Source organism: Lissotriton vulgaris (genome assembly GCF_964263255.1).
Source record: "Lissotriton vulgaris chromosome 8 unlocalized genomic scaffold, aLisVul1.2 SUPER_8_unloc_1, whole genome shotgun sequence".
Classification (NCBI taxonomy): domain Eukaryota; kingdom Metazoa; phylum Chordata; class Amphibia; order Caudata; family Salamandridae; genus Lissotriton; species Lissotriton vulgaris.
Window position 1 is genome coordinate 423,092 of NW_028240615.1, and position 16,589 is coordinate 439,680.

The 16,589-nt window shown below is 48.7% G+C and overlaps 1 protein-coding gene across 8 annotated transcripts in view; it reads right to left on the minus strand.

Moving 5' to 3' along the window:
• The window catches only part of LOC147672952 (glycogenin-1-like), a 261,253-nt gene that overhangs the window by 109,668 nt on the left and 134,996 nt on the right, over positions 1 to 16,589 (minus strand). For all 8 annotated transcript variants that reach the window (XR_015303473.1, XR_015303471.1, XR_015303472.1 and 5 more), the window contains exon 5: positions 12,260 to 12,422. Coding sequence is in view for 4 of the 8 variants with exons in the window: in XM_086947859.1 (XP_086803985.1) it covers positions 12,260 to 12,422 (163 nt within the window). In the remaining 4 variants the exon portion in view is untranslated. The remainder of the gene's footprint in view (positions 1 to 12,259; positions 12,423 to 16,589) is intronic.

Sequence of the window (16,589 nt, forward strand, 5' to 3'; positions counted from 1 at the left end):
TTCTCTCTGTAACTCGCTAGCTGCCACTTGTCCTGATCTTTTGGGCTTGGACCCTCATTTCCAGGCGGCAACACTCGACCGGTGGCTCATCAGCGCCTGTGATCCTGTGGCTCCACTGAAGCGGACGGCTATTAACCGCTCTCATAATGCCAATAAATGGTTCAGCCCTGCTCTTAAAGCTAAGAAATTAGAGGTAAGGCAGGCTGAACGAGCCTGGAGACGAGCATACTCCCCCACCTGTCGACAACATTTCGTTACTGTACTTAACGAATATAAAGTAGCCATTTTGACAGCTAAGACCGAGTATTTTTCTGGACACATTTTAGCGGCAGAATGCCAATCTCATGAGATATTTTCCACCGTCCACGAGTTGGCATCGTCGGATAGAACCCTACCCAAGATCCCCCCGTCTCAGGTCTTATGCGACTCGCTTAATTAATTTTTCATTGACAAGATCACTCTTATCAAAGCCAACATTCTCCCCCCTCTCACTTTCACTCCCCCTCAACCCCCTGAAAATAACCTTTCTTTCACTGTTATCCCTTCACTCACCAGAGAATCTCTGTCCTCCCTGCTTAGCCGTGTCAAGTCGGGCTCCCCAGCCGACATTGCCCCGGCACACATCCTTAGCCAGTTTTTCTTGGCGTGCCCATCTCCCGCCCTTGCCCTCTTGAACAACTGCTTCACTTCGGGCTCCGTTCCGGCCTCCTTGAAGACTGCCATAATATTTCCTATATTAAAAAAACCAGGAGCCGACCCATCTTCCCCTGCGAATTACCGCCCAATATCCCTCCTCCCTTATCTGGGAAAAGTAGCCGAGTCCCATGTCACCCAGGCGCTCAGCTCATTTATTGAGAGCGATTTACAAAAGGGGGTGGTGATGAACAGAGTGTCTGAATTGAGCAGACCACTCTTACCCAGTCCAAAGATCAGGGCTTGATCCATCACCGTTATTTATCTCACTGCCCCATCCCAGCTCAGAATCTGGCTATATGCAAATCAGTCTGTCCCTGGCCCAGTGCATCATGGGAACAGGGCAGACTAAACTACCAAGCCAATTCTTTACCAGAAAGGAGACAAGCTACCGGGGACCGGTTTCTGGCATTTCAGCCTCTTCGGCCCGGCTTGCTTGAATCCTGATGGAGCAGTGAGAAAGGGACTCATGTCTGAGTATACCCTGCCACACCTATAGTGGCCAAAATCGATTTACAAAAGGGGGTGGTGATGAACAGAGTGTCTGAATTGAGCAGACCACTCTTACCCAGTCCAAAGATCAGGGCTTGATCCATCACCGTTATTTATCTCACTGCCCCATCCCAGCTCAGAATCTGGCTATATGCAAATCAGTCTGTCCCTGGCCCAGTGCATCATGGGAACAGGGCAGAATAAACTACCAAGCCAATTCTTTACCAGAAAGGAGACAAGCTACCGGGGACCGGTTTCTGGCATTTCAGCCTCTTCGGCCCGGCTTGCTTGAATCCTGATGGAGCAGTGAGAAAGGGACTCATGTCTGAGTATACCCTGCCACACCTATAGTGGCCAAAATCGATTTACAAAAGGGGGTGGTGATGAACAGAGTGTCTGAATTGAGCAGACCACTCTTACCCAGTCCAAAGATCAGGGCTTGATCCATCACCGTTATTTATCTCACTGCCCCATCCCAGCTCAGAATCTGGCTATATGCAAATCAGTCTGTCCCTGGCCCAGTGCATCATGGGAACAGGGCAGACTAAACTACCAAGCCAATTCTTTACCAGAAAGGAGACAAGCTACCGGGGACCGGTTTCTGGCATTTCAGCCTCTTCGGCCCGGCTTGCTTGAATCCTGATGGAGCAGTGAGAAAGGGACTCATGTCTGAGTATACCCTGCCACACCTATAGTGGCCAAAATCGATTTACAAAAGGGGGTGGTGATGAACAGAGTGTCTGAATTGAGCAGACCACTCTTACCCAGTCCAAAGATCAGGGCTTGATCCATCACCGTTATTTATCTCACTGCCCCATCCCAGCTCAGAATCTGGCTATATGCAAATCAGTCTGTCCCTGGCCCAGTGCATCATGGGAACAGGGCAGACTAAACTACCAAGCCAATTCTTTACCAGAAAGGAGACAAGCTACCGGGGACCGGTTTCTGGCATTTCAGCCTCTTCGGCCCGGCTTGCTTGAATCCTGATGGAGCAGTGAGAAAGGGACTCATGTCTGAGTATACCCTGCCACACCTATAGTGGCCAAAATCGATTTACAAAAGGGGGTGGTGATGAACAGAGTGTCTGAATTGAGCAGACCACTCTTACCCAGTCCAAAGATCAGGGCTTGTTGTAAATATTTTTGTCCACCCTAAGCGTGGAAGGGTATACTCAGATGTGAGTCCCTTGCTCATTGCACCATCAGGATTCAAGCAAGCCGGGCCGAAGAGGCTGAAATGCCAGAAACCGGTCCCCGGTAGCTTGTTTCCTTCCCAGTGTAAGAATTGGCTTTTGTAGTTTGGTTTGCCCTGTTCCCATCATGCACTGGGACAGGAACAGACTAATTTGCATACAGCCAGGTTCTGAAACTGGGATGGTGCAGTGAGCTAAAAAACGGTGTTGGATCTAGCCCTGATCTCTTGACTGGGTGAGAGTATTCTGTTTAATTCAGAGACTCTGTCCCTCACCACCCCTTGTTGTAAATACATTTATTGAGAGCAGCAATTATCTTGCACCCTGCCAGGCGGGCTTTCACCCCCGTAATTCCACAGAGAAGGTGGTCATCTCAGTTATGGACCAACTAAGGGAAGGACTCGACACCAACACCCCTCAGGCCCTGGTCCTCCTGGACCTATCGCCCAGCGACGGCTCGTGGAGGGAGTTATGGTGGGGCAGGAGGGTGGGGAGGGGGAGGGGCAGGGCGGAGGTTGCTAAAAACCGGCATATGGATAATTGCAGATAAGTAAACAATTTAATTAATAAAACGAATTTCGTAGCTCGCACTGCATTGCATTTTGCGATGCAAGGCGCAATACGAAATTCGTTTTATTAATTAAATTGTTTACTTACCTGCAATTATCCATATGCCGGTTTTTAGCAACCTCCGCCCTGCCCCTCCCCCTCCCCCTCCCCACCCTCCTGCCCCACCGTAACTCCCTCCACGAGCCGTCGCTGCTATCGCCGCCTTTGACACGATAGACCACTCCTTCCTTCTGTCCCGTGTCAAGGCGGCGGGCATAGGGGGACAGTCTTTCGCCTGGATAGGATCCTTCCTGGAGGGGCGCACACAGGCGGTTCATCTGGCCGAATTCTCAGCCTCACCTAGCAGGGTGAAATGCGGGGTTCCCCAGGGCTCTTCTCTTTCCCCCCTTTTATTTAACCTCTACATTTTTCCTCTTATATTTGCACTCCAACAAATAGAGGTCAAAGTCTACAACTACGCTGTTGACCTCCAACTTATTTTTAATTTCTCCTCTTCCTCACCAGACCCCTCCAGCTTCCAGTCAGTCTTACTGTTTATCCGGGCTTGGATGAATGCAAACCACCTTAAACTCAACCAGGATAAGACAGAGTTGATTCTGCCTGGAGGCTCCGGCAATCCCTGGTCACCTTCCTTTTGGCCCACCTCTTTTGGCCCCCCTCCCTCTGCTTCTTATTCTGTCAAGACCCTTGGGATTATGCTTAATCATCACTTGATACTTCACACCCATATAAGTTCTGTTGTCTCTACCTGTTTTTTTACTTTACGCATCATTAGGAAAGTATCCCGGTTTTTCTCTCCTTCTGCACTTAAATTGATTGTTATGGCCATGATCTTATCTAAGATCGATTACGGGAACATCATTTACAACGGTGCCCCCGCCTACGCACTTCAACGCCTCCAGATGGTGCAGAACCAGGCAGCTCGCCTGGTGTATGGCCTACCAAAATTCCATCACTCCTCCCCTCTTCTTATGGCCCTTCATTGGCTTCCAATTAAGGAAAGAGCCCTTTTTAAACTTGGTTACCTCACCTTTCAAGCTCGGGCAGGCACTGCCCCCGCCTTTATAAATTCTGCCATTATAAATTATAGTCCCGTCAGAGACTTACGTTCCTCCTCCAAATCCCTGTTAGTTATCCCCCGGTTCAAGAAGAAACGATCCGGTGGCCAGAAATTTTCGGTACTGGCTCCCACCTTCTGGAACTCCCTTCCCCCCCTTCTTAGATCTTCACCCTCTTACATGGAGTTTCGTAAAGACCTCAAGACCTTTTTGTTTCAGCAAGCTTTCAGCCCATAGCTCCCTCCCTTCTCTACAGTTTGAAATCATATAGCGCCAAGAAACTGCCAAGTGAATGTGCGCTTTACAAATAGCTCAAAATTCAAAATTCAAATTCAAGGTGCTGGGGGAGGGGTGGGAGTGCCGCTACTGCTTGAAGAGCCAGGTCTTGAGGTGTTTCCTGAAAGTGAGGTAGTCCTGGGTCAGTCGTAGGTGGGTGGGGAGGGAGTTCCATGTCTTGGCCGCCAGGTAGGAGAATAATCTTTCTCCGGCGGTGGTTCTGCGGATCCGTGGGACAGTATCGAGGGCGAGGCTGGTGGAGCGGAGTTTGCGTGTTGGAGTGTAGAACGTGAGGCTGTTGTTGAGGTATTCGGGACCAATGTTGTGGAGCGCCTTGTGTGCATGGGTGTGGAGCCTGAACGTGATCCTTTTGTTGACGGGGAGCCAGTGCAGGTCTCTCAGGTGGGCTGAGATGTGGTTGTGGTGGGGGATGTCGAGGATGAGTCGTGCGGATACGTTCTGTATGCGTTGGAGTCTTTTCTGAAGTTTGACTGTGGTTTCTGCGTATAGGGCGTTTCCGTAGTTTAGTCGGCTGGTGACGAGGGCCTGGGTGACCATCTTTCGAGTTCTCGTAGGGATCCACCGGAAGATCTTGCGGAGCATGCTCAGGGTGTTGAAGCATGAGGATGAGATGGCGTTGACTTGCTTGGTCATCGTGAGGGAGGAGTCCAGGATGAATCCGAGGTTGCGTGCGTGGTCAGTGGGTGTCGGTGCGGTGCCCAGTGCTGTGGGCCACTAGGAGTTGTCCCAAGCGGATGGGGATGGTCCGAGGATGAGGACCTCCATCTTGTCTGAGTTCAGTTTCAGATGGCTGAGTTTCATCCAGTCAGCGACGTTTTTCATTCCTTCCTGGAGGTTGAGTTTGGCGGTGGCTGGGTCTTTGGTGAGGGCGAGTATTAGTTGGGTGTCGTCTGCGTATGAGATGATGTTGAGGTTGTGTTTGCTTTCGATGGTGGCGAGGGGGCTCATGTAGATATTGAAGAGGGTTGGGCTGAGCGATGATTCTTGGGGTACGCCGCAGATGATCTCAATGGCCGAGGAGTGGAAGGGAGCGAGGCAGACTCTCTAGGTTCTGTCGGAGAGGAACAAAGTGATCCAGTCCAGGGCTTTGTCTTGGATCCCCGTGTTGTGGAGGCGGGATATTAGGGTACGATGGCAGACTGTATCAAAGACGACTGAGAGGTCTAGGAGGATGAGGGCGGTTGTTTCCCCATTGTCAAGCAGGGTCCTGATGTCGTCGGTGGCTGCGATGAGGGCGGTCTCAGTGATGTGGTTGGCTCAAAATCCGGACTGGGATGGGTCGAGGGATCCATTGGCTACGAGGAATGCGGTCAGCTGTTTATTGACGGTCTTCTCGATAACTTTTGCAGGGAAGGAAAGGAGAGAGATGGGGCGGAAGTTCTTGAGGTCTTTAGGGTCCGCTGTGGGTTTCTTCAGTAGAGCGTTGATCTCTGAGTGCTTCCAGCTCTCTGGGAAGGGTGCGGACGCGAGGAAGTTGTTTATAACGTTCCGTAGGTGGGGAGCGATGAATAAAACTGCATTCTAAAAAAACAATCTACTCAACCAACAAAAAAGTAAGTGAAAAACGCTTGAAGGAAATCACTACCGTAAATAAATAGAACTGTTCGAAATACAGGGAATAAAAGTCAAGAATGCACTATTTTCTCTCCCATTCCCACTCTGATTGCCTCCAGTTGACCTTTTGCAGTATAACAAAATCACCAAAGTAGCGGTCTTCGGGGTAATAGCAGACTGTACACTGTTCCTGACCTATAAGCACATCCAAAAATTGAAATGAAGTATTGAATTGTGTCAAAGCTTTAAAGTCATATCCAAACACATGTGAAAGGTTTGAGGGTCGCAGTACTTAAATTGTGAAAGATAATCAGTGCCGTTACCCAATTTACATTCTATGGAGAGTGTAGCCTATATCCACGAATGGCAAGGCCCATTTCTACCACTGCCCAGGCCCACTGCCCTCATGGACATCAGAAATTCAAGTGGTTAGTTCACTAGACCTATTATAAGTGAACTCTATTACACATTCTGGGGACACATTTCGGGAATGCTGCTGTTAGTGCTTTCACTGCTTCTTCCACATCTTCTTTGTTGTAATTGTTTTTGATACCTATGTATACCAGTTTTATTTTCACTTTTCTCTATATCATCATAATTCCAGTTTTCCTCACCACACTTAATTGAACAGCTTAACATCATGTTTGTGTTATATGTCCTTCAATGCTGCCCTTCCTCATTTTGTCTCCTATAGGTACCTCATCTCATCTACTCAGCTCTATTCCTTCCCATTCCCTCCCTCATCCTCCACCCTTTAATATTTCCTTTAGACCATTCTGATCTTTTCCATCCATCCTCACCTTCTTTCCTTCTGCCTGTTCTCCACTTCCTTTCCTCCCACCACCGTTCTCCCCTCTAGTACCCCCTTCCCGGTTTTCTATTTTTGACCCTACTGATAGCTCCCCTATATAACCCATGAACCCCTTTTCCATTTTAATCACTTCTCATGTGCAGAAACGTCGTCCTTCCGGACTCCTGCTTGCACCATTTCTTTGTCTCTCTACCAGTGTCCTAGTTGCACATCTTCTTTATTTATAAATATATCTTCTCCCCCACCAATTAACCTCTACCTTCTTCCTGCCCTCCTGAACAACTTCCCTCTCTTTTTCGCATGCTCACCCATCCAAGTTTCTCACTCTCTGCCCTAAATTTCAAGTCCTTGACACCTCTCTTTGTCTCCACTGGCACTTCCTCTTCCATCCTACCTCTAGAGATAGGGTTTCTTCAAGCGATAGAATCTAGGTAATTTCGTTTTTAAGAAAAAACCCTCTTTTATGCAGTGGCAGCTCCTCCGTTAGGGCAAAGGAGCATTGCCTCCCCCGTCAGCAGCTGCAAAAATAGAAAATTAAAATGAAATAAAACAGTTTTCTTATAACTTTACTTTTCTTCTCGGAGCCGAGTTTTGGGGGGCGGGCCATACTCACCCAGCACTACAGCAAGCACAGAAGGAGAGTGGGGAGCACTGCCGTCTGTGCGCATGCCGGTTTGGCCAGCTGCCTCAGGACGACCAAACCGACATGTGCCCTGATATCTCTCCAACCCGAGCTGCATTGCAGTGTGGCGAGAACAGCAGGCACAGGCTTCCATTACCCGATGGACCTGAAAACCAGCCCGTTCAAACTAATCCAAGCTCTTCTCTCACCAGCATGAGGGAAGTGCTGGGATTGGCTGCATAGGGAGTCTGGGAGCCTCAGCACTGCAGTCAGCAGAAGAGCGGCAAGAGACAGCCAAGTAAGTTCTTTATTTGTCCCCCCACTGCCTCACCACTTTTACCCAATACCAGCCACTACTGGTTTTATGTAGCGAATTTATTGGAAAATAGATATTGTATATGCTACTAGTGGTAACCAACCCTCCTTCAGACATGTCCCTGCTTGCTGCACCCTTGTACCTGAGTTTCCTGGGCAGCCCAGCAGGATGCATCCTCTTTCTCAGTATATTCTCTCTAAAAGCCCTTTTTTCCTCCCAAAATCAGGGCAGAGTGCTGAGCTGCTTTGCAGCTGCCTCTACTGGAAAGTGCCAACAGGGCAGGGGAACAGTCACCAGATCATTAGATCATTAGTAAGCATTCAAACTGACTCACTGCACATGCCATACCACAGCGCATGACCCACCCGCAGCCTGCCCCTCAGATGGTGATGCTGCGAGGTGGCCAATGGTTTAAGCAGGGCTGAAGGAAGGCAGACTGCGGATACTTTTGTGTTTAAGCAGATTTAATCAGGACTGATGGCCACATGACCGGTGTGAAGAGTCCCATTCCCAAAAAATAAATGCTAGTGGAGACACAGAGGCACGCAATAGCACAAATCAAGGCCTGGGACAAACGGAACCTTTTGGTTCTACATTCCCTAACTAACACTAATCATTTCTGGGAACCTCCGGAAATTTGTGGAACACTTTTGGGAAAGATCACCTAAGCCATCCTTCCTGTGGTCCTCCTCAGAAACTGAGAGCCAGACTTCCACACTGGGCATGAACAGCTATTTCAGCTCAATAGAGAGTGAGGAGCTCTACGAGAGGCAGCGAGGTAGGCATAGGTAAATGGGGGGAGTTCATTTCTACCCATTTTTTTTACCTGGATTTCATTAACATGTCTGAGGGAAACCAATTTTTACCAATCACTAAAACATAAAAAATTGAAGGAATCATTGAAAGGCTGTAGCTGAGTTACAGGATGGCATATGATATAAAAAAACAATTCTAGCTGCAACAAAAGGAAAGCCACACTTCTACTTCTGCTGTGAAAACAGCACAAACTGGAAAAATTGATGTGTCCCTACAGTGCACACACCAATTATGGGCCTCATTTAGAATTTGACAGAGAAGAAAACCCTGCCCACCAAACTGACAGCTTCTACAAAGAGGAGGGGGATTCTGCATGTTTCCACCAGCAGAGCACCCTGCTGGACTTGGAGCCATCGATGCAAGTACCTCAGACTGTCTACCCTATTTAGAGTGGACACTCTAATGTATTTTTTTTTTTACAACAGGAAAAGTGTGAATGTTCTGAACAGAAAAAAATGGTCCCCACACCTAGAAAAAAGCACTCAGAATGTTAGGTTTATTAGTAATTTTCTAAATTAAACTGCTGCTTTGGGGAATTTGTTTTTGAAAAACAAAAATGTTTGCTGAGCCTTCATATTAACTATGGTGGCCCCTCAGTAACCTTTTAGTGCCTTCAGAGGAGCCACAAAGACAATGTCTCTATTCAAAGACTAAGAGGTTACTGCATCCGCCAAAGTATGCAGACATTTATAAGTATGGCAGGCGGTATTCCGTCAGGATAGCAGAGATTAAGACCCCCTCCTTCCCCTACGGCAGAAGGCAGGCTGCCCTCCATATCTCAAAAATAAGGCCCTATATTCTGACACCTCAGCAGTCCAAGAGAGCGCATGTGACAGGATGATTAGAAAGATGCATTAAAGGTGCACATGTGCTGACATATCTATTAATTGAAAAAAACTGTGATAGTTATGCAACCTTAAGTTCATAAGATATGACTTAACAAAGTACTTCAGAAATCACATACATTATGGCTTTGAACATGCAATCAATGTCCACATTCTCTATGAATTGATTTCATAAACACAGTTTCATTTTCAACTAAAGTCTGAAAAGTTGTATTTACATCAAGCGGCCCAGGGGATGTCGGCTAAGGCCCCATATTAACAGACCCAGGCCCGCCCTTGACCCCAGCTGATCTCTAACCAGTGCTGAGGGAAAGAAACCGTCTTGCCTTATTGAAATCCCTTCTCAGCTGCCTCTCAAGAATCAGAGTTTCTTCTTATTAAGAAATTGAGGGGCATATTATCAAGGGGGGGCGATAGAATTTTCGCCGCTTAGCGGCCGAAAACGGCCGCTAAGGCGGCAAAAATTGCCTATCGCCCTATTAGCAAGTGACAGCTTGTAGGCGATAGCGAGCGGTTTGGGGCCCGCTTTGCATGTTAGCGATAATTATCGCTAATGACATGCAAAGTGGGCCTTCCCAACCCGTTAGCGACTGAAAGCAGTCGCTAACATCGCTAACGCCTGTTAGCAAGGCAGGCTTAGCGATGGCAATATTCGCGCTAAGCGCAAATATCGCCAAAAACTAACACCTGCCCAGACCAGTTCTTAGCCATGTTATCCAATGGGAGGTGGATAACATGGCTAAGAACATTTAGTCGCTAATGCGTGAATATCGCTGTATTCTCAGCGATATTCACGCTATCGCCGGAAAAATTATCCCTTTGGAGATAAACGTAGCTAATAGCACTTTATCTCAGCGATAATTTGCGGCAATGCTTAGCGATAAAAAAATCGTTGCTAAGCCTAGTTAGAGATAAATATCGCTAATCGTTGGTAATATGCCCCCGAGTTTCCCTTCTGGGACAGATAATACTCAGAAAGCTACAAACACCACTTATACAATATTACATATTCGGCCTGTTCGCCTTCAGAATTGGGAATTAGAAGCACTGATTCGTATTTTTTTGAAAGCCATATTTAACTCCACCAATGGATCTTATTTTATTTTATTTATTTATGCGCTTTCGTATAGCGCATACCAGATCATCCTGAATGAGAGCACTTTGCACAAGAAATCAATATTGCAGTAGAAAATTCAGGAAAGTATTTTTTTTTTTTTACATTTCAATATCTTTTGAGACAATACAAAGCAGGAGACGAGCCATGAAGAGGTTTATAGGAAAAAAAAAAAAATAGTTTGTCTAATTTGTAATGTCTAGGCTCGGAATTGCATGATTAAAGGATGTTCATTAAACACAACGTTGGAGCAGAAGTAGTTTCACGTACTTTCAAAACATTTACCGATGTGTTTGTGTATAGTGTGATCCACAAGCAGTAGTGTACGATTGATCTAAGCAACCTATGACCAGGGCCACTGGAATTTGGCGATTTTGCAGCTGCAGCAATTTTCGCGTAATTATAGATTTGCCCCATTTGCCACATAATCCATCATCCGCTGCATAATCTGCAAATTTTAACAAAAAAAACAATTTTGTTTCTAGCTCAAATGGGTCAAAAGTTACTAAAAATGTAGCGCAACATGTTACCGCAACATTTCAGACATGTTGCAAAGGTTGACTGTTCCCCTTTCTGTTGCTTATTGCTATATTTGGGTGTTACATTGGTACTAATGAGGTGCAACAAACAACTAAGGAGTGACTTGTTGGTGCTGTGGGCAAAGAAATAAAGCCAGGAACACCATAGGAAGAAACCTCCCACCAATAGTGACAAGGCGATATTGGAACCAGAATAGGGAAAAAGGGTGAACACACATACAAAGGAAAAAACAATAACACATATATATATTTAAGAAGAACCCTCACTCACCCTAGTGGTGACATGCTTCATCATGGGGTTCCCACTGGAGGAACCGAATGGCCCTCCAGTGTGCTTCAACGCCTGATTTACAGCAGAGCAGGTTATTGTGAAGTGAACTTGATAGGTATGTGTTTGAGTGCAGGTGATAGTGAGATGTTAAAAAATATTAGTTGTACCAAAAACAACTTTATTTAGTGGTCAGCTAATATTATTAAAAGCAGGGTGTGGGATATTGTTAGTGGTAATATTCTTGACCACTTATATCCCTTCAAAAGCAGGTCGACATGTTTCAGCTGTCTATATTAATTCATGCAGCTTTCTTCAGGACCATTAAAGTGAGCATCCCTGGTGGTCCGCGCTCGCTAAGGTGTGTTCAACCAGTGGATATTAAATGTGAAAAATTGTATAATAACAATACCGGAAATATTCGGTTTCTGCACCCTAGTTTTTCCAGGGGCCCCAAAAAAATAGCACAGTATTACGGTGCTGTCATTAGTGGGCTAAGCGGGGGAGGCTCTCTTCGCGCTACATCCATTTGCTAGTAGCGACTCGCCGCCAGGAACCTACTTGGTCCGCTGCCGCCGCCCGGAATGAGGTGCACCCAATGCATAGATAGTGTAAAAATTGCAAACTAATTAAGGAATAGTATCAGAAAATGTGCTGCATTACGTCACATGATTTGCCTTTGCTTGCCGCATACTTTACTCAACCCTGCCGCATAATTTGGCCCTCCTGTACCGCATAATTCCAGTGGCCCTGCCTATGACAATATCAATCAGTCCTTATTCGATCTAAAGGCCTTTCCGTTTCGAAGAAGAGACATTACATGAATGTGCAGCAAGGCTAGGCCCATGCAAATTATGGAATGAGACTTCATCTAAAGTACCCTTATTCTGCTTTGGCAATAATTTCTGCACATCACCCGCGACCATGGCAACTACTGATTGCTGTCTACTCTGGTTTGATCCACCATCTTGTTTGTGAAAGAGAGAAAAATAATCCCATCTCCTTATGAAGCCAACCTAGCACATCTCCACTGCTTCCCTTTCCCTAACACAAGTGGCACTCAAATTCTTACCATCAAAGCTGCCATGCTCTGCTGCAAACTGAAGTAAGCGATGGTACGTTTCTAGTGATGGTCGGAAGACAAATACTCCACTATTAAAGCAGTCTGGCCAGCCAGAATCAGGGGCAGCTGAAAGCTCTTCCCGGTCAAAGAGTTCATCAACATTGCATAATACCTGAGAAAGGAAAAACATAACTACATTAATAGTGTTACATTGAGCTTCATACCACGTTTCTGCAATTTCTAAGCTACTGGGTGTGGTACTATAATATCGTAGCCAGAATATCGCCTGACGTAAATATGGTGTCCAATTTACATTGGAGGTAATAATTAAAAATCCACTGGCAATGGAAGAATATTTTTGTAAACAACGTTTGAGATGCAATATGTGTGTGGACCAGGGGTCTCCACCGATTTCTGTGGTAAGAGCGACAACATCCGACAAGATTATCGGAGTAGCCACCCAATGCAAGATTATCCACAGTGATCACATCAGAACATTAGGCAGGATTGCCGGCAGTAATGTAAAAAAAAAAAAAGCTTTATCGATTTGGAATGCCTCTACATGGATCATATATAATGCCACAGCTGCAACCTTACTGGCACCAAAGTAATAATATGAGTAATAAGCCTGGCTGCTTCATGATTTATCACTCAAACTTCAGCTTTAAATACATTTTAGAAATGTTACAATTTTTCTCCAAAACATCAGCATTTCAGTTCAGAAAATACCCACATTTTCTCTCATAATACCCAAGCTGTGCCTACTCCAGGGTACTTGCACTCTTCCGTCCTTGTATGTCTTAGAATAAATAGCCAACATGCGTAATGGTTATAGTGGTCATTGTTGGCCACAGTTTTATTATGGATACATACATATACTTTTGTCATAACTTGTATGACCCGGGTCATAAATCATCATTTGTGAACTGTCATACTTTGGGCCATAAATCATATACTTTGCTAGTCATACGCCTTATTTGCCTTAAATCATATGTACATCACCAATTTGCAAATTGCACCGACAGTTCGTTGGTTAGTTCTTTTGCAGGCTCCTCGACAGGTGGACACCATCCCGCCCATAGAGCTCTGGGCGGCCTGGGTGGATGAGCCCATGCCTGATGCTTTCCAATCCGTTAGTTTTGTAGAATTTGTTAACTGCAATATTCAGCTTTCTTCTCGAGTTTTCAACTACCTTGTGTGACTCGGCCCCCCGTCACTCCATTCTGCTGATCAGCTCCACCCAAATGATGGCCGTACTCCCAAAGCGCCTCGCCGCCTCTGTGAGGTCTGTTCGGATGTCTTGGAGGAGTGCCTTCCTCCCCCTTTGGCCAAGCCATTACCTCCCAGGTAGATTATCAAGATATCCGGATGACATGCTGTGTCAGCTTGCAGGTCCCTAAGGGTCACTGGCAGCAGATTCTATCTCATCCCTTGATGCCCCAGCCATCGGATGCATGTGTTGATCGGTCTTCCTGTTCGCTTGTGGCCCCCCGCTGCCACCAAGACTGCATTTCTGGATACGAAGGAGTGTCCAACAACCCACACCAGGTGGGGTCACCTTCCTGCTGAAGCAATGATCACAAATGTAAGATGGCCTCTCGCACTGGAGGCGGTGCCCTCTCCCAATGCAGCAGCCCTTGTGTCTTTACCGGGCGATTCTACACTAGCTGGGGTCTCACATAGGTCCTGTATGCTTGGGACTGCCATCTGCCTATTACTTGTATCCCTGCCTCGGTCATCCCATGCTGTGTTGCTGAGGTTGCTGCCCCAATCCTGAATGAGTGGGAGCAAAACGCCTCTGGGGCCCCCCCCTGCCTTGACGAAGGCCTGGTGCATCACTGCTGTGAACTGAAATTTGCTTAGTTGGTTTCTTCTCCATCCTTGAACAGAGGACCCTCCCCTGCTGGTCACACCACCATGTATGTAAGTGGGCAGCATACCGCGCAGTATCTGTTGTCCTTGATGCATTGCAAACGCACCACCACCCTCTTGCCAGCCTGATCTGTTTCTGACCGCCTCAGGAGTAACTCAACCTCTGCTGGTTTGGGTTTGACATCGGCTGCCTGTAAGCAACGCCCCATTGGCCCAGCCCTTCTGGGTGCTACTAGCTTGCTGAGGCGAAATGCCCCAAAGAATGCAGTGGAGAATGCCGCCTTAAAAAGATAGAGCTCGGGGCGTGTCCAAGATGGCGGCGTGATCGGACGCAGGTCTCCGGAGCTCCCTGCCCGATCCCGCCAAACCACTGAGAAACACAGTCTCTTTCTCTCCCGACCACTGCCACAAATAGCGGAGAAGCGGCCACACTGCTGGGGTGCCCTGAGGGTGCGCCTGTAACCCCGCGATCTGCGCCAAGGGCCACCCGGGGGGCCTACACCCGAGAGCCGGTGGACACAGCGGCGCCAGAGCTCGGACGATCCTGCACAGTTACCCGGTTCCATGTAAGTCGTCTGGAGCGAGCCATCACCGCCAAAGACGCTGCGGCGGGCCTGAGAGCAGCCGCTCTGCATACCGCTGTTGCGAAAGCCACCCGAAGGACAACCGCCTCACCGGCGCTCGGCTGGACACGAGGGCCGCGCGGCAGGCGGCCGCGAAACTTTACGCCCCGGCTTGGGCCTGCTGACAGGAAGAAGACGCCATCCTGTGGGATTTGCATACGCTGGTTGGCGCACACGGCATTCCCCTCACCCGCGGAGTCTTCCGGAGCCTGCCCCCCGCTGCCTGCAACATCGGAGCTGCGAGGGAGGCACGCCTTCATCGGAGCGACCCGGCCGGCGTCCAGGGCAGTCCGGACGGCGGTCGCGAAAATCGAGGCCCCGGCCTCGGGCCTAGCCTCGGAGCTCCCCGCCCCCACACCCTGGACTTGACCGCGTGGGTGCCCCAAAGGCCTCCTGGTGCGACAGCGCAGCTTCTTTGCAGCTTCTGGGGGCCCCCAGGCATCAGGAGCAGCGGCGAATCTCTAAATAGAGTGGGCACTGACCCGGAAGACCACGATCCCTGACCAAGCTGCAACTACGCAGGTGAGGAGGACGGGGGCGGTACAGGGGAAGCTCGGGGGGCACCATCGAGCCCCCGGCGGAGTGCTGTCTGATAGAGCCCTACAGGCTCCCTGGGTGGTAGTAACCTGAACGCGTGCAGCTGTTAGGGAGTGCCACACCTCTGGCTGGTGTATAAGTGACCTATATCTTCGCTGCCCCCCAACTGGTTACCGCACAGTGCGCAGAGACTTGCTGAGGACTCCCTGCTCCAGCTCCTGCTTCACCACCCCTCCCGCATCGGACTACGTCCCTGCATCCTGCCGCCTGCGGGCGCCCTGAGCATCCACGCCATGGCGGGTCAGAGGGGGAAAAAAGGCTCCCAGACGCTCCCTGAACTGTTAGCCAAGTCGCAGCCCAGATCTAACAAAGACCCGCCATCCCCAGAGGCGGGGAAAACGCCGCTGGTGTCAGCAGATGACCAGGTGCCCATCACTAGGACCTTCCTAGAAACCTTATTTAACTCGCTCAGAGAAGACTTCAAATCCCTACAACATGAGGTGGCGGGTGAGGTCAGAGAGCTTTGGCGCGAGGTCGAGGGCCTTGGCGAACGCGTGGTCGCTGTTGAGGAAGCCGACCAGACTAGAAGCGCAGAAATCGACCAGCTCCAGCAGGAGATCCTAAGCCTCACGGACCAGCAGCTAGACCTCCAAGCCCACGCTGAGGACCTTGAGAACCGTTCCCGCCGGAACAACATACGGGTCCGGGGAGTGCCTCAGAAAGAAGAGGGGGCTGATATCACCAAGTTCCTCCAGGCCCTCTTCAGAAATGTGCTGGGTGAACCGGCGGACTTTCCTATCCGCATAGATAGGGCGCACAGAGTGGGTCTGCCTCGAAAAGCCTCAGCCCCCCCGCCGGACATCCTAGCTTTCCTCCCGGATTTCCCGTTGAAGGAGCGAATCCTGAGGGAGGCCCGGCGCACCCAGCCCCTACAATTTCAGGGGCACTCTATCGCCCTTTACCCGGATCTCTCCTCCACAACTCTTCAAAAACGGAAAGAGTTCAGACAGGTGATGGACCATCTGCGGCAAAAAGAAATCCCGTACTCATGGGGCCACCCGTTCCGAATAATCTTTAAATGGAATGGCCGGCTGCAACAGCTGCGTTCACTCAGAGACACCTGTGAACTCCTGGGCTTAGACTTTACCGACACCGAGCCGGTGCTCAGAAGCTCCCAGAAATCGGCTACGGGAGGATGGCAGACTGTCCACTACGGGCGATCTCCGTCTCGCCGCCTCAAACCAGATGCCTCAGTCATCTCCAAGGAGCGTGAAGCAGCGGTGGCTGAGGTGGCCAAAGAAATCTCC